This window comes from Nicotiana tabacum, chromosome 9 (assembly GCF_000715075.1).
Source record: "Nicotiana tabacum cultivar K326 chromosome 9, ASM71507v2, whole genome shotgun sequence".
Classification (NCBI taxonomy): domain Eukaryota; kingdom Viridiplantae; phylum Streptophyta; class Magnoliopsida; order Solanales; family Solanaceae; genus Nicotiana; species Nicotiana tabacum.
The window spans coordinates 119,406,489-119,424,704 of NC_134088.1; the positions used below are offsets into that span (position 1 = coordinate 119,406,489).

The following is an 18,216-nucleotide window of genomic DNA, read 5'->3' on the forward strand; positions in this document are numbered from 1 at the left end:
TTTTCTAAAGGCACTCTTCTGGACAAGAGTAGGTTGCTCTAGTGATGAGCACTCTCCACTTCCAACCAAGAAGTTGTGAGTTCGAGTCACCCCAAGAACAAGGTGGGGAGTTCTTGGAGGGAGGGAGCCGACGGTCTATCGAAACAGCCTCTCTACCCCAGGGTAGGGGTAAAGTCTGCGTACACACTACCCTCCTCATACCCCACTTGTGGGATTATACTGGGTTATATGTACTCTTCTGATTTTGATTCGAAAGAGACCTTAGGCTTATTTATCTGAAACTACTTTTAGGCGAAAGAGACCTTAGGCTTATTTATCTGAAACTAATTTTAGGTGTTTGAAAAGAGGTTATATAGGTGGTTTTAGCTTAAAAAGATGTTGGAAAAATACAAGCTCATAAAACTTGACTCAAGAGTCAAGAATCAGCAGCCACAGTAAAGAGGTTTGTATCAGAATAGGCAGGTCCATTGATGAATGAAAATCTTGATCTATCTCTTGAATTGATTGATCATGTCACATTTTTTGTTGTACAAGAAAAGCTAATATACAATTGAAAGGGTGTTAGTTTCCACTGTTCAAGATCGAGATTGAGATTTCTCCTGCATCTTTGCTCGGGCGAAAAATACTCCAGCCAAGAGGCCTGCAAAATGCAACACATACTTTTTCCTTAATATTGTTCTTAGCTAAATGAAGCACATCTTTGATTTAGAAAGGTAGTAGGGTAAAGTAGTGCCGAAAGCACCTTCAACCAAGTAGTGACAGCAAACACTGCTTCGCAGAAAAATTAAATGCAGCGCGCGCACACACACATACATAATATTTTTCTAAAAATAATGTGTAATCCGAAAAGCTTAAAATCATGCAAAGTAAACATCAATTTGAGATAGGACGTTAAGTCCTAGAACTCAGTTTCCCCTTAGCCCTACCTTGTGCGACAATGAATCAAATATTCGTGCAAAATCTTGTGTACGCTGCTGGAGTAAAGAGAAAGAGTAAACACTCACCAAAGAATATACTGGCAGAGTTCTCCAGACTTGTTGGGACATGGAAGAGGAAAATACCAGCAACAGAGAGTGGTATCTTATTTAGTGATCCCACAAGACTGCAGAATCCGAAATCAAAGAAAAATCAAATAGGGAAAGATTTAATGTCAAATTAATCAAAGAAAAATGAAATAGCGCAGTCATTTGAAAAGAACCATACCTATAAGTGGTGGCACTTGTTTGGTGAAGAAACCACATAGATGTGAAGCTAATTGCTAAGCCCAAAAATCCACTAAAGGTTGTTACCAACCAGAATGTTGGCAATTGTAATAGTGGCCTGCACCAAAAAACATGTCGCAAAATTTTCAATGTGCAATATAGCAGTATTCGCCTTCAGTAAGTAGCAATATGTATTAGAAATTATCACAGGTTTAAACAATAGGCACAAAGCATGTACATACATGTGAATGTGTGAGTGCCTAAGAGAATGGTTACTACTTACAGACGAGATAAATCAAAAAAAGAATTGAGGAGAACAAATTGCTACTTTACGAAACCAAAACTCACGTTCTAGAAAGGTAGTCCACCTCGTTGAATATTAATATAAGCACAATGCCTAAAGGCAGTGAAAGCGTGTTATTTAGCAGAACCATTGAAAATTCGTCCAAGTTCCCGGATTTAGTCACTTGCTTGGCAGTGTCCATCACCCTGCGTAGAGTCAACTTCACCAGAAGATCACAACATTATTTTAAATTTAAGCATTAGCGTGGGAAATCAGGTCAACGCGTTGACATGCACAAAACATATTAGAAGTTTTAAATGATTAATTAGAACATCAAATCAAATGTGACCTCAAGAAAAATGACGGAGATAAGAAGCTCACAAATCAATTCTGGTAAACTCTGCTGCTTGTCCCATTACTGATGGAAAACAGAATTGGAGGTGTTATCAAGAAGAAATCAATGCCGAGTCAAGTTCTGGATGTTTTGAGCTTGACTGAAACATTGAATAGCTGGGATCTAGCTTACTGCCTAATGGAATATGGGACAAGCTTCAAATTGAACACAAGCTAACAAGGCTCAAGTTCGAGTCTCAATTCGATCTCAAATTATATTAACTAAAACACTATATATTTTCAAATAATTGAGTTTTTAAGAATTAAATCAGGAAACATTAAATCTCTTTACCTGGACAGACAGCAACATTATGAATACCATGATTAACATTACATGATTACAAGGTCAAAACTGTATCATCATTTTAATTTCATACTGAGAGCACATAAAGAGGTATATGGCAATTCAGTTACTGCCTAAGATACTTTCAGAGTTCAAAGTTTACAAGGGGATACGTTCCTATTATATCTCTTCAGTAGGAAACATCAGAGTGTAATCTAAAATTTTGCAGCTCCTTTTAGTAAAAGATTAAGTTGTTACAAAGGATATCCAGGACAGTGATGTATCTATTCAATATCGTCATCAACTTGCCTCCTCACATGTGGGCATCATTCTTTTTATAGAGAAAGCACAGATATTGAGCCCATATATATTTGATCATAAAGGAAACACAAGAAAAAGATGCACTTACAGAATATGACGCTGTCAAGAAACAATTAATAATCTGCCATGTATAACCAATGGCATGAAAAGAAAGATCAGTAACTCCTCCTGAAATTGCTGAAATAATCTGCACAACACAACTAACGAGTTACATCTCTAAAGCTTTCATCTCACAAGTACATTATATTTCAAAGTTGGTAGCGAAATCACATTAAATCTGATGATTTTAGGGTTGACGATGGATATTCCAATAACTACTGATCTTGATCTTATACTCATGAAAACTACTGATAGCACTAGTTACCAGAGAGTACCATTGGTACCAGAAGCAATACTCGAAAAGGAAAAAAAAAAAAAAGATGGCACACCGTTCATTATCATAACTGCCGTTTGTCCTCAATACAGCATATAGCATTTAGTCCCACCATGAGATTCATTCTATTCCCAGTAGGCATCACTTAATATGCCTTTGACCGAGGATTAGGGTACTTGAACTTTATGATGCGCTTAACACATGAATCAGTAATAGGTATGATGCAGATTTTTAAAAAAAGATTAGCAGACATAAGAGGAAAAACTAACACGAAACAACAGCAGAGTTCCTCTTATGTGCAAGTGACAAGAAGAAAATGTAAAGCCTAGAGTAATAACTGATTTTGATCAACCGCAGACAATTTGGTACATGCTATCTTGCTCCCACTTACACACAGCCAACATACCATGATAGTAGCTATGATGCTACCGAAGCAAAAAATCTATTTTAGCTATTTAAGCTAATATCATACCATCAGGAAAAGAGCAGTCCAAACTCTGTTATCGTGGGTTTTGTTGAATAAATACATCTCACCAACAGCAGTTATCACATTAGTGACATTCTTCAGGACAGTGACCATAGCAACATTGATGTACTTTAGACTGCAGGAAATAAGACAATTAGAAGTAAGCTATTCAGCCAAGATTCATCGAATCACAGCTTTAATTGGTAAACGCTAAAGCAACTTGTATGCTAAAGCATCTTTTAATGCTGCTGCACAATATGTAGATAAAATGGAAGAGTACTGAAATTAGTGATGAAAATGGTGGAGCAGAAGAACATAAATAGCTGCAGTTGAAACCTTTTTTTCTTGAATTTTAATGTTTTTTTACCTTTTTCTGCTTTTTGACATGCCGTGTAATCACAATTTGAGTGTTTATGACCTACATCTTAAGCATCTTTTGTTTCATCTAAAGAGAGAGGAATTGACATACATAAGACACCAAACAGAAGATACATGAATTAGAGAACCTCCAAACATACACAGTGCCCGCGCGCGCGTGTGTGGGGGGTTTTGAGTGTTACTTGTGCAACCAGCAAAAAATAAAACAATAGGCATATTCAAATATGCCTATGGAAAGCAATGAATTCCCATGAAATATAATCTTGCATAAAGGTCCAGCTGACTCGATCACATCGACAAACTGTTCCCAAAGAACTGTGCATCATAGATGCACTTCCAAGTTCCAACATAATAGGGCTCAATGAATGACTTGTGCAACCAGCAGGAAATAAAACAATAGACATATTCAAAAAATGAAATGCATGGTACAACAAATGTGACGTGGGAGTATCTTGTACCTGAACATACTTGTTATAAGCATCCCAACAAATATAACATTAACAGGCAACCAGACTTTGACTAGCTTCCAAGTGAGTGGTTCTGTAGAAATTACCCCAAAAAGTCTCAAGGTAGAAACCACCACAACCGAGACAAAATTCTGCATAAAAGATCAAAGATTAATTGTCACTACCCAACCTATATACCTCGATAGCTCAAAAATGTAACAAAGCTTGGGAAGCACCTGATAGAGCATCAATGAAATCCCTGCATTAAAGTCATAGCTGGAGAGTACATACTTGTTCACTAATATCATGCTACAGGACGAAATACAATAAGCGACTCCGGATAGCAAGGCCTTATTGTGTACTGTGACAACTTTATTGCTGCGTGCTGACTTCTCTGTATCTTTCTCCAACATCCCATTTTCCAAATCTTCATCATTTTTATTTACAGCTTTCATGGAAAAGGATCTGAAGACAATTAAAAAATAGTAATTTCAATTACAGTGTATTTGAAATTATTCTAATCAAAATTAGTAGCATGGCCATGAAAAACAAACAAACCAAGGCAACAGCTTAATAGAGTCCCTAATATTGCAAAAAGGAAAATAATGTTAAGGAGAAAACATAGCCATCATCCAGCTGTAACTCAGAGAAGCAACATATAATTTAGCACATCAATGAAGGGAGCGCTTAAGAATCTGCAAATTAGATGAGAGCTAAAAACAACATGAAAAATATTTTTTCCCTATTACCCTCTTTCCACCAAAAGAGAAAAGAGTGCAACGACAGATGATTGAACTCTCATTGCCTCTTTAATCCCTGCAAAAAAATATTTTATTTCTCACTGGCCATGCAGTAGCATACCAAAATGGCTTTCACAAGGCATAATATATAATAAAAAATTACGTTGTGAACCACAAAAGAACATACTGCAATGCATCATTCTGCAGAAACACACATAAGACCCAATGTGGTCCGACCTTTCCCCCGAGCCTGCATAGAGCGGGAGTTTAGTGCACAGGACTGCCCTTAAGATATTAGGAAATATATTGGTGATATTGTCCGCTCCAAGTCTGCCAGTATTTCATAAATACAATGCAATATGAATACTTGTATCCAAAGTAGAAATACAGTGTTTGTAGCAACCACTACTAGGAAGAAAGAAAAGATGCATGATGTTTGCAAGGTAAGCGCTATGTACAAGGATTATAGTCTTGAAAGGTAAGCGCTATGTACAAGGATTATAGTCTTGAAACCTATGCATATCAACATACCAAAAATATAAATCTTCATATAATAGATATGTTCACAGTTGTAAAACTGGGTGAATCTCCAAGAGACCTAGAGCAAGTAGCAGCGGTAGTATCTATTAAAATACCACCACGTTGAAATGAAATGCATTATCAGTATTAACAAGTCCACCAACAAGAAGCAAACATATCACCAAGGATTAATAATAAGCTCCACCAACCAGAAATGAACCAATGTAAGTAATGATAATGAAAGACAACTAAAATATAATGACAAAGGAAGACGATAAGGGCATCAATTAAGTGCACCTGTTAACTACTTCTCTTCTGAAAGAACTGGAGACGTGATCCAGCAAAATAGGTTGATGATCAAAGAAGTTTCTTTCCCCGCCTTGGCTACTGTTATTACTATCCTCTATAAGACTCCTTTCCGAAAGTGGATCAGGAGAATCCAGAGAGGAAGCCACGGATAAACCTCTTCAATTAGAAAAAAAAATTATTTAAGGCTATAAGCATCAATAAAGTGTCAAATAGAGCTGTAACTTAACACCAACCATAAGAACTCATCATACAAGAAGCATATAACATCGGATTCCAGGAATGTAGAGCATGAACATCATAATGCAGCTTAAACTCAAACTCAGAAATATTTAACATAAAGGAAACAAAGATTGAAACTTTCCTTGTTTCTGACATTTATTAAGCAGAACCTAGGGTGCACTGATCCAGCCAATAACGTTCATCAACATCAGCCAAAACAATTAAAGGAGGCCCATGCTAGACTTTGAAAAGTGAAATGGTTAACTTAGCCCCACCATTTGTACCATTTCAGCTTACTAACCTCATAAATATTAAAGTATAGCACAATCTAATTTCTATCCATCCTCAAAGAGACTTTATGTTACCATGCAGCGATGCAGGCTAAAAAAAGCTTATAAAACTGAGCTTCATTGCAACCCAAACTCTATCAGCCAACTTATTAACAAAAATGAAGCAAAAAACTTCTTTTGACATATTTCCTGCTTCACAAATTAAACTAAAACTAAAAACTTACTAACATTTTTTTCTCAAGAACCAGTTAACAGTATCTTATTATCTTCATCATTCGGAAGGGGAGCCTTGGAGCAACGGTAAAGTTGACTGAGCAACGGTAAAGTTGACTCCGTGTGACCTATAGGTCACGGGTTCAAGCCGTGAAATCAGCCAATGATGCTTGTGCGGCCCTTCCACCGTGCGTAAACACGGGATGCTTCGTGCACCGGGCTGCCCATATTATCTTCATCATTCAAACAAGTAAAACTATACTCCCCCCCCCCCCCTTTTCCTTATCACAGCTTGAATATGATGCAACACAAACAGTATACAGCAGACAAACAAGCACACATTGGCAGTTCCCCCTCCTCAAAATTTGTCCTTTTTCTTTTCATTGTTTCAAAAAGCCTTGAAACTGATATGATGCATTGATCAGCTCAAATATACAGCTAGACCAAGAAAGCAGCAAAGGCTGAAATTCAATTCTTTGGAAAAATAAATATATAAACAGAGGCAGAAAAGATACAAATTTTATTGCAAAATTTGTTACACCCAAATGATAAGAGAAAACAAGAACAAAGGTCTCTCCATTTACCAATCAAGAACTCAAAAAAAGACCACAAAGTTTAAATCTTTAGGTAAATAAAATAAAATAAAACTGACCCATTATGAAATTATATACATACATGATATATTGGATCACACAGAGATATAAGAGTCACCAAATTACCTTGAATTCATTCAACCAACCGGTTTGTCAACTCCTCAATTTGTATGAAAAAAGAACAAAAAAATAAAATTTAAAATAATGAAAAGAAATACAACAAGTAATTCTTTATTTGGTATATTATGTGGAAAGAAGAGATGTAAGGAGAGTGCTAGCTAATATTTTTATATTTTTGTTTGAATTTCAAAAGGGCACTAAAATTTTAGCCTAGAGCGGAATTAGAATTACTGAGTTGACTCTTAAGGAAGTGTCACTTCCAGTTCAGTTAGTAAACGATGTCGTTTTATATAACGCCATTTTTATTTAGGTATAATACCAATACCAATACCAATGAAAGAATGAAAAGTGGGTTTGGCAAGAAAGCATGTTTGATAAAACAGTCAAAGACTCCAAGTTGGAAAGTCAAATCTTTTCAAAATCCCAACTTGATTGGCTAGCTTCTCCTCATTGTTTTATGCTTTTGTGAATTTTTCTTGGACGGTTCGTGCGAACTTGATTATATGATGGGACAGTCCAGTACAATAAATATATAAGTAAAGAAGTTGAGTAATAATATTCATCCCAAATAAATGGACTTACATTAAAGTTTGATGGATGAAATTCTAATATGATTTCTCTATACCTTCCATACAACAAAAAAAATTAGAATTAGCTACGAACTTCGTCGCTAAATCGTTCATCATTAATAAAACTTTTTGATAATCTCGCCAAATAGGTTTAACGACAAATTTTTTTATTTAGCTACAGAATTTGTCCGTCGATAATTCATGTTTTTTTAGTAGTGTCACTATTTAAATTTGAATCATTCCTTTGGAGACATAATGCTTTTTTGTGGAAATTGAAGAAGGAAAGAAGAGGAATTGCAAGCATAATGTCCATTAGGGGTAGGTCCACATATCTTTGTTATAAATTATTTATATAAAAATAGATCGAGCCAAAAATAATGGGTGCGCTGGCAATATTATTTTATTGCAAGAACAAGAATATCTAGTGGTGTTTGATTGTTGGCAATGGCGAATGAACCTTCTAGTGAGGGACGCCATTTGATACTAGTAGCTTCATTAAAAAAAATCATTTTATATATGGAAATAACATTTTTTTAAGCCAGAATATGTATTTATATGCACTAACATCAATCTCATACTTAAATTATTTAAAAATTAAATAATAATAATAACAATAATAATAATAACAACAACAACAATAATAATAATAATAGAAGATCGATAGCGTTTACGCAAAATCCAATAAACTAAGTATTTGACCGTTGATGATTATCCACATGTACTAAGATCAATTCACGAATGGCTTCATCATGGAGTAATTCAAACTTAAATTTTTGAAAATGAGATTCAAGTAGACCATCCATGATTGAGTCAAACGTGTGAATGTGTATATGAATCACATCTTGGATAGCTATATAATCTATTCATGCTTTTGTTTGTGTCTTCTTGTAATTTTCTACCATATAATTCTTTATTTAGGACAAAGAGGATAGAAGAGAAAGAAAAGGAAATAAAAAGACACAAAATGGAGGAAAACACGGACATGACAAATTAATAAGTACATCTGTCAAACTTATATATACAATAATACAATTATCTTATTGCATAGAATAATAAATCACTTCTGTGTTTCTTATCCCTTTTGTCTCGTCCCACAAATTATAAATATCCAAAATATGTGCAAGACCAAATACTTTCACTAACTCTAATAGAAATAAGATAACTAAGTGGTTTGTTTTTTTAAAGTTTATGAGACAAGCTTTTGGTCTTTGAACAATAGAAAAGTCCAAGAAAGAAGCACCAAAATATCTAAATATGCACAAAATGTTATTGTGGTTGGTCCACATATGACCATTTTTGTAATCAAACAACTATACACCAATATTTTGAATGTTTTAAGCTAGTCTATAGTTAGGGACATGAATTAGCATTTTCTATGTTATTTTAGGTTTGAAGATTATTTTACACTAAATGGTAGTGCTTGTGACTTAGGGAATCCTTAAATTCAGGAGCAAAATATTCAGCACTCAAAAACCTTTCCAAGTCATTCTTTGTTCTTAAGAGCAAATTCAAAACCTTCTCATTTGCATTTGCCTAAAACTCAATTCTCAAACTTATAGTTATGGAGTTTTTATCTCCATCTTCAACTTCTCCTTATGTGACAGCACCAACTAGCCCAACTTCTTACATGGTGCAGTACCATAGCGCTCCGGCTAGTCCAGGTAAAAAGTTTGGTAGTGTTACAACTGATGACGCTTGTGAGTTGACCTTGAGTGATTTTGAATTTGAAACGAGTAAAAAGTTTGATAATTGCATGGAGTTTGAGACGTGTGAGAACATTGAGCACTCCAAGGATGATCAGTCATGGCAAGAAAAACGAAGAGAGCGGGGTGGCTCACTCCCTGATTTGGCATTTGCTGATGAACTTTTCTCTAATGGTCAAGTCATGCCCCTTAAACTACCACCAAGGCTCCAATGTGACAACAATGACACGAAATATACTAGCCAACGATCGATTACATGTTCAACTATCGCTCCGAGTGCAATAGTTAAGTCTCCGTTTGCTCGCCGTAACGTTGATCCTTTCGTTGTTTCCATGCAAAAGGTGATGAATGAAGAAAATAGAGGGAGAAGTAACAATTCAAATCACCATAAACGAACAAGGTCACTCTCACCATTTAGAGCCAAAAATATGGAATGGACTATTGAGGAAATGAGACAAGAAATTGTGTCCATGACACCAATTCAACCTTCAAGCCCAAACACAAGAAAGCCCATTGAGTCTAAGGCCAAGGGAGCATCATATGGAAGATGGGTTCTAGACCATTCTATGACTATTGGGCCAGGCCCAAAAGAATCCAAGAAGCCCAAAAACTTGCTTTTTGGAAAGAAAGAGCCAAAGCCCAACAAGCCCACTTCAAATGGTGTTGCTCAAGAGTACTCTACTATAGGGGATGTTTTTGTGGAAACCAAAATGCAAAAATTCAAAGGAATGTTAGTGAAATATGCATCATTTAGAAAGGATAATAGTGAAGGAAAGATGAATAATCCAATATCAGCTCTATGGAAGCCAAATTACTTCAAGAAATTGAGTTTCAAGTTCAAGGGAAATGGTAATGACAATGTGAGTAAAAAGGTAAATGGAGGGGAGCCAAAGTTGGTGATTGTGAAGTACAAACCAGCACTTTGTTTGGGTTATGGACTTGAAAAAGCTTAAAGAAAGATATGTCTATCAGTAGTATTTTTGGTTCTTTATTTTGTCCTATAATGTAAACTTGAAACTTTCTTTATTTAGTGATAGAAAAGGAAGTCATAGGATTTTCATTTGATAGGATAAGTGATTTATGTTCCATATAGGGTTGAACAAATTTGTGAGAGTTTCTCTTGAAAGAAAAGTTTTCTGTATTATTAGATGTCATTAACAAACCAATCTCTTTCATTGATCAAAAGAAAAAAAAATTCAGTTATGAAATCGAGTTTTTGTGGTTGTAGTTATTTAGAACAAGTGCTTCTCCTCTTCATATGCCAGTATTTTCCCCCATCTTGTCCTCCACGGATGTCATTCTTAACTTGTCTCGAATAACTTTATTCCTAATCTTATCTATTATGCACATCCACCTTGATATCCTCATTTCTTCGACATGGAAATATTATAGACATGGAAATATTAAATTAGCTCATTTTGTATCTTTTTAAATAATGGTAGCTTGTGCGCACTCGACTATTAGCTCCTTTTTTTTCTTTATATATATATATAACTAAGCATCTATCCTTTCATTGATCAAAAGAAACCATAAAGGTGGTAAGAGATAAATCAAGAATCTAATTTCTTAGTACAAGAAGCTATACTAAAGCTTTAATAGATTCACTAAACAAATCAATCTGTAAACGTGGTAATTATTTTACAAACAATTTGGACTTGTGGAGAAGCAAATAAGGCAATCTCTGCAGTATCAAAATAACCTCTTCTAACTCCCCCACTGATCACAAACAATAGACATGACTGAAAAAAGGCACTGAAAATGCTAGTGGAAGTGAACTTCTAAGTTCTTGTGTAACTATTTCACATTCTGAAGGAACAAATGAGCTTTTGTAATGGTGATCTTTTTGCCAACAACAGTGAAGCATTAAGCGAGTAACTTCCAAATACTCTTTTTCAACTTACTCCAACGCATCGGTTGGCCAGAGGTGTCTCCACATAGAAATCTCTTCGTTGCTCTGAAGCTTCCGAATTCCTCCATAAAATCCATCAGCTTCATTTCCTTCTTCGCGATGATCTTTCCTATCAATGGTTGTTGTTCTCCACCGCGATCCAGGAGTATATTGATTGAACTCTAGAATTACAGTATCTGCAGGTACCACATTGATATTCAGAAACCATGACAACACACTAGAACGAAAAAGTTTCGAGTAGCAAGATTAAAAGGGATCACATTGGCGCTGTAGTGGTTCATAAGATCAAAGATATATAGTATTAGTTTTCTAGTACTGAATTGATTTTTCCTTAGAACAGTTCATATCTGCTAGAGTATGTAATCCTCTTGTTACTCCATTCCCCCGACCCGTTTTTCATTTACAATGTGAGATATTACACCTTTGAAACCTTACATCAAGTTTCAACTAATTGAAAGAGAGAACTTGGCTAAATGAGGCCTTAGAGCGAAATAGATATAGATGATTCGTATAGCTGACTTAAAAATGAAGAACAGTTTTTGATGGATTAAATGAAGGCTTGAGGACTTAACCATTTTTTAGGAGATCTTCTCAACTGACAGAAGGTGTTCAAAGTGAATGTACATTTATTATAGTTTGCTTGCTACTATTACTAAATGGCAGTCCGGTGCACTAAGCTTCCGCTATGCGCAGGGTTCGAGGAAGGGCCGACTGGACCACAAGGGTCTATTGTACGCAACATTACCCTGCATTTCTGCAAGAGGTTGTTTCCACGGCTTGAACCCGTGACCTCTTGGTCACGTGGCAACAACATTACTAGTTACGCCAAGACTCCCCTTCCTACTATTACTAAAAGATGAGTTTAAAATCTATGTAATATTTAATGGGTGTAGAGTTAGGGGCAGAAGTTAATCTTTTGAATTATGAAAGATCTTGACAAACTTCACAAAAGGAGAGTAGTGTTTGAAGCAATGCATGCTGGTGTACTAAATGTGAAACTAGGACTTTAGGATTCACCAATATCAGTTGATCCAAGAATAGTAAGACTGAGAAAATAAAAAATCTTGGATCAATACAATAATCTCAATATTAAAAGGCAGAATAATTCCAGCTCCATAAGAAAGAATCATAGGCTGAGAGAATTACAAGTCTCTTTCAGTTTGCTTATCATTAAATATGCTCCACTGAGACGGCACTTATGATCATGTTGGAAGAAAAGATGACAAACTGAATAGGACTTTGTCTTGGGGACCAATTGTGTGGCATAAAAGATGGGCCCACATGCAAAATGAAGGGAAGAAAAGGTTTTTTTTGTGATAATGAACAATTGTAGCTAAAGGAACAGCTCGGTACACTAAGCTTCCGCTATGCACAGGGTACAGGGAAGGGCCAGACTACAATAGATACGTAGCTTTACCCTGCATTTCTACAATAAACTGTTTTCACGGCTCGAACCCGTGACCTGCTAGTCACATGGAGGCAACTTTACCAGTTACGCCAACGCTATCTTCGATAAGGATGAATTGACAATTTCATCAAAAAAATTTAAAGATGTAAAGCACGTAGACTACAAACAAGTAATGTGTCATACTCAAATTATATTCACAGCTAAGATGTCTCTCCTATACATGTGTGTGCGAAAATCTTGAATGTAAACAACTAGGCAAGTCCACAAGCTTTTGTAGGTCCACCCTTTCTTCGGATGGTTAATAACAACAATAATATCGATCTAACCATAATATATGTCTTGTTGTTCTAATAGTGGACCACAAATGAGACTTGTGATCTTGAATTTGACATGCGCGAACGGGAACTGATGTTTACGTTTCTTGAATTTTGGCCCGTTTAGTAATGGAGTTAGTGGTGTACAAGTATATAGCTAAATCTTGGATTTTAGCCCGTTTAATAAGACAGTTGACAGATAAGTGGTAAGTAAAGCTACAGACTAGATTCTCCAACTTAGTGTAAAAGTATATAGCTAAAAAACACTACTAGCTATAGTAGATGTGAAAGGGGAAATAACTCACCACTATCATGACAACGGCAGTAAAACTCATTTCCATCACATGTTTCCAAGTGGCCTACAATACCATACCACCAGCCTGCAAAAGTATGCCCCAAAAATTCAAAGATTGCAAAACCAAAAGATAGATTTGTTCATATCTTCAAGATTCAAACACCAATCAAAGTAAGTCACGTTTCCTAGAAAGAAATTGACAGTGGACTCAAATCAAAAAATAGGAATCCTAAGTTTTTGTTGATCAACTGATGCAACTTTCTACCAAACAAGAAAGACTGGCCACCTTCCATTTGAAAAACAATGACTTTCTCCAATTCATTTTATACTGACCGCGATTGGCTTTTTACACGTACCAAAAGAATCTTTAGAGCTTGTAATTTGAATATTTCATGACATTTCATTAATCATAAGATCATATACAATGGAAGAGATGAGTAGGAACTAGGAATTAACTGTTCATAGCACACCCAACATGTACTGCTGAAAATATATCCCCAAATTCATCAATAGTGAAAAAGTTCCACTATGTCCATCAAAAAGTTGTGGTCAATTAAGGCAGGCTTAACAGTTGAACACGTTTTGGGAGATCAAGAGAAGGGGACCTTACTTGAAAAAAAGAAAAAGATTCTAACAAGTTGGAAATAGGACTAGGATTAGTCCTCTTTCCTAGATACTACCAGGAAGTTTGTTTTGTAACACATCATCCACAATTAAGGAACATTAGAATAGTAGCTGACTTCACCAAAATAAAATAAAGGGCAGTCCGGTGCACTAAGCTTCCGCTATGCGCAAGGTTCGGAGAAGAGCCGGACCACAAGGGTATTGTACACAGCCTTACCCTACATTTCTGCAAGAGGCTGTTTCCACGGCTCGAACATGTGACGTTCTGATCACATGGCAGCAACTTTACCCGTTTACACCAAAGCTCCCTTAGACCAAAATACAGTATGGCAAAAAATTACACTAAATCAAAAAGAATGAAAATGGTAGAGAATGTTGGAAGAGTTAATGGAGGAACAAACCATAAGGAAATTCTTTGTTTCTTCTCCATTGAATCTCAATGTGATCACCAGGGCATAATTCAGTTAAGCAATCAGAGATATAAAGATCATGTGGAGAAGTATCAAGAGGGGGAGCTCTTAATCTATCCCATGTTACACCTGTCTCTATTGCAATTGCCCTCCTTCCATGTGGAGGATATCTGCAAAATAAATTATAGAAACAAAACTAATTTTTCACAACTCATTTACATATATTATTACAACAAGAAAAGCATTTCTTGAACTTCTAATTTCATATGTAGCAAAAAGGAAAGTAACAGGAACTTATATCTAACTTACAATCAGTGGCCGGAGTCAGTGGACAAAGCCGGAAAATTACAATGTATAGCTAGGTCAAAAAATTATTTTCATGTATATATACTATATGTTACTCCCCTAATTAGCCTCTTCGTGTATTTAACTTCTTTATATTTTGACACCTATTAGTGAAATTTATGGCTCCGACACGGCTTACAATGACAATTCCACTGGTTTTAGCCCACAAAAAGAGGAGAAACATTTAAGAATCAAGATTTGTGAGTATATATTTCCAATTACCTAGCCTGGAAAGTGTCAGTTCTTAGATCATAGCTAAGCTCAGCATCATAGCAAGATAGCATAAAACCAACATGCCCATTCTGCAAATTAGAAACAGAGAAAATAATCTTATTAACAGTTACATTTCACAAAAGGAAACGATTCAAACTGAAGATTTGAAGGAAGAAATTTGATGATACCTCTCGATTGTAAACTTGAGCAGGGAACCAAAACTTGCCAGATTCAAGAGCAAGATACCAAGACATAACTGAATCAACAGGTGGTGGGGTATGTTTTTTCTTGATACTACTAATGCTAGAATTAGATCTACTAACTAATGAAATAGGCCAAAACTGAGAGAGGTAAGTCATAAAACCTCTTTGTTTAGCTTGGTTAAAGAAACTTGAATCATTTCTTGAAGCAATATGCCACTGCCATTCCCTATAAGCAGCAGGTCCAATAACTCTACCCCATTTTTCTTTCATATGTCTTTCCCAAAGATAATCACTTTTGCATTTCTCTTTCAGAAAACTACAAACACTGGCCATATTGCAAAGTCCCTCAGGGGGGAGCCTCTCAAGAATACAATCCAAAGCCAATTCAGGCAAATCAAGAACAGACATTTCTGAATTTCGATCAACATTCTCTACTCTAGAGCTGAAACTCTTTCTCCTAAGTGACATTCTTGAAATAATAAAAGGGATAAAACCAGCTTCCAAAATGCTTTCTTGAAAGGTTTCAAAATCAAGAAATCTTTCCAAAAATAGATTGATAACAATCTGACCTCAGAACTCCATAAGGGAAGTGGTTTAAGGGAAAGAGACTTATAAAGGAAAGTGATGAAGGTGAAGCAAGTTATCAATAAGAAAAGCATTTGAAAAAGGTTTTTGATGATTCAATTTAAGCATAAATCATGTGGGGAGAAGATCAAAAGTTAGGTAAATAAATAGAAACTCATTTGCTTTTACTCTTTCTTCCTACTATATAACAATTATTAAACTACAACTCTACTTAAAAAGGAGATAAAGGGGATCCCCACCAATCCCTTCCAAAAATACAGGTTTTATCCTTCTATTGGTTTGATGAAGCCCACCAAAACAAAGAGTGGGCCTCACCAAAAGTCTAACAAGATTGACTAAAAACAAAGCTTTAACTAAATAAAATCTATTACTATATACACAATCCTTTTACTCTTATGAGCAAAAAGAAATAAAACAAAGGATAAGTGGTCACATAAATTTAGACACAACAGCAAAAGGAAAGTGGAATACTTCTCCTCTATTTATGTTGTTCTCAAATTCCCATATCAATAATCCAGTAGAGAGTGCAAGATCAGTTCATATACACAATAAAGATTGGATTTTTTTTTTCTTTTATTGTATTCTAAGATGGGAAAACAGATCTGATATGGGTCTCTGACACCTGGAAAAATCCCCAAATGATGAAAAAAGTAGGAGATAAGTCCAGATACAAAGACCCCTCCTTTTATCAAAAATACCAACTTTTTATAGTACAAATTTATGGGGAACAAACAAAGGTCACCAACCTCTTTCTTGAAAAAATCAAAGATTGTATATTGAAAAACCAAAACTATGTGATTTTATTTATTTAGACTCCCAATTGAGGTAATTATACAAAGGCAAATGAAGAAGAAAATATGGAGATGAATGTAAAAAACAATAATGGATGATTGAAGTATGGAAGTTTTAAACAAGTGGGGTTGTCCCTTTTCAATCATCCACCTAAATTCTTCATCACAAAAAACAAAAAACAAAAAAAATTGACCACTACCCTTTATTTTTCTCACTATTTCTTGGAAGTAAGGGACAAGAAATGGTAAGTTGAGCAAAGAACCAATGAAAACAAGGCAAAAACAAGAAAGCTGAAATGTGTGGTTTATAGTTGAAGAGAAGCTTATGGATTGGTTAGTTTTATTTTGTTATTTTGTGGATTTCAATGCAAAAGTTTTGGATTTGCTCTCCCACAGCAAGTAGCACCGCCCAAAACACAACACCCCTATTGGTTACTACTAACTAACATACACACAAGTGGGAGGAAATAGCGGCTAAACCAGTAAATGCAATTGTTGGTAGTATTATGTGTTATTCTATGATGCAAAATTATAAAAGTAACAATAACAATAATAATAACAAATGCAATTTGGTGTATTAAGTGGACGTTTGGATATAAGAATTGTGAAATTTCGGAAAAAAAAAATGAAAAAAAATTTCAAGTAAAAATTGTATTTAAAAATTAAAGTTGTGTTTGGACATGAATACAATTTGGAGCTGTTTTCAAATTTTTGTACGTGGTTTAAAGTAAAATTTTGAAAGACATCTTTTTGGAGCTTTTTAAATTTCCTAAAAATTTCAAAATTCAATTTCAAGTGAAACTTGTGCTTTTCATGGCAAAATACTGATTCCGAAAAAAAGTAAAAAAAAATCGAAAAAAGTATTTTTTTTTTTTATGGCCAAACAAAACCTAAGTTCCATCATGTGCGAGTACGAGAAAGTTCATGTACTTTTGGTGAGAAGCAATTTGCTTTTGGCTAATTTACTTAAAAGGCACTTCTGAGCAGCAATTGGTGTTTTGTCAAGCTTTTAAAAACTTATTCTAAGTGTATTTTTCTCAAAATTGCTTTTCAAAAAAGTATTTTTGGAGAGAAACTATTTTTTTCTACTTCTGCTTCTACTCAAAAGTACGTTTTTTCCCTCTAAAAGCTTGGCCAAACACTTCAACTTTGAAAAAAAAATACTTTTAAAAAAAAGTATTTTTGGCTTGAAGAAGTCTGGCCAAACAGACTATAAGTCTTATGTAAATAGTCTTAGCTTGTAATTTTGCCGGAAAATTCATGATCTCTAGCTCTAACAGCGATAATTTTTACTTTAATAATAATAATAACAATAATAATAATAACAATAATAATAATAATAATAATAATAATAATAATAATAATAATAATAATAATAATAATAATAATAATTGAAAGGTGAGAGTGTAGCTCATCTACAGCTACAACAAGATTGATGAACTTATATGCCTAATTCCACCAAAACCAATCGTGAATTTTGTTTCCTTTTTTGGGTTTGTTGGCCAATGCAAGCAAGAATATGTACTCCTATTTGGTTTCAAAACAGAAAAAAAAAAACTTAGCTACAATATATGCTGTCTATATATACTATTGAAATTTATCTTATATCAAGTCTAAGGCTCTTTTATGATTTTTGTGTATAACTATATGATGTTTTTTAGCCATTGATTTCATTAATTCAAATTTATGCTGCATGGTG

General features: G+C 34.9%; 3 protein-coding genes across 8 annotated transcripts; 1 reads left to right on the forward strand and 2 right to left on the reverse strand.

The window, feature by feature from the left end:
- Positions 1-443: 443 nt before the first annotated feature.
- On the reverse strand, positions 444-7,398 carry LOC107801722 (GDP-mannose transporter GONST1-like). 6 transcript variants are annotated; one of them, XM_075222145.1, is made up of 12 exons: positions 7,155-7,398; positions 5,702-5,869; positions 5,073-5,215; positions 4,895-4,961; positions 4,382-4,610; positions 4,158-4,297; positions 3,328-3,457; positions 2,571-2,669; positions 1,551-1,705; positions 1,204-1,320; positions 1,005-1,102; positions 444-640 (listed from the first exon to the last, which is right to left on the reverse strand). In XM_075222145.1, the coding sequence occupies exons 1-12, from the start codon at positions 7,163-7,165 to the stop codon at positions 576-578; spliced, it is 1,422 nt and encodes a 473-aa protein (XP_075078246.1). In that variant the 5' UTR covers positions 7,166-7,398; the 3' UTR covers positions 444-575. The 6 variants fall into 6 exon arrangements, with proteins under 6 accessions (XP_075078246.1, XP_075078245.1, XP_075078247.1 ...); XM_075222144.1 differs by having other exon boundaries at positions 5,049-5,215; XM_075222146.1 differs by having other exon boundaries at positions 7,111-7,393.
- Positions 7,399-9,203: 1,805 nt separating this feature from the next.
- LOC142164393 (uncharacterized) lies at positions 9,204-10,579 on the forward strand. Its single transcript, XM_075222371.1, has one exon. The coding sequence runs from the start codon at positions 9,279-9,281 to the stop codon at positions 10,371-10,373; it is 1,095 nt and encodes a 364-aa protein (XP_075078472.1). The 5' UTR covers positions 9,204-9,278; the 3' UTR covers positions 10,374-10,579.
- Positions 10,580-10,982: 403 nt separating this feature from the next.
- LOC107801721 (F-box protein At2g32560-like) lies at positions 10,983-16,888 on the reverse strand. The gene is given in 6 exon segments (XM_016625091.2): positions 10,983-11,505; positions 13,357-13,431; positions 14,372-14,550; positions 14,948-15,027; positions 15,127-15,621; positions 15,624-16,888. Coding segments are annotated over 6 exon segments (1,194 nt in total). The 5' UTR covers positions 15,801-16,888; the 3' UTR covers positions 10,983-11,317.
- Between the last annotated feature and the right edge of the window lie 1,328 nt (positions 16,889-18,216).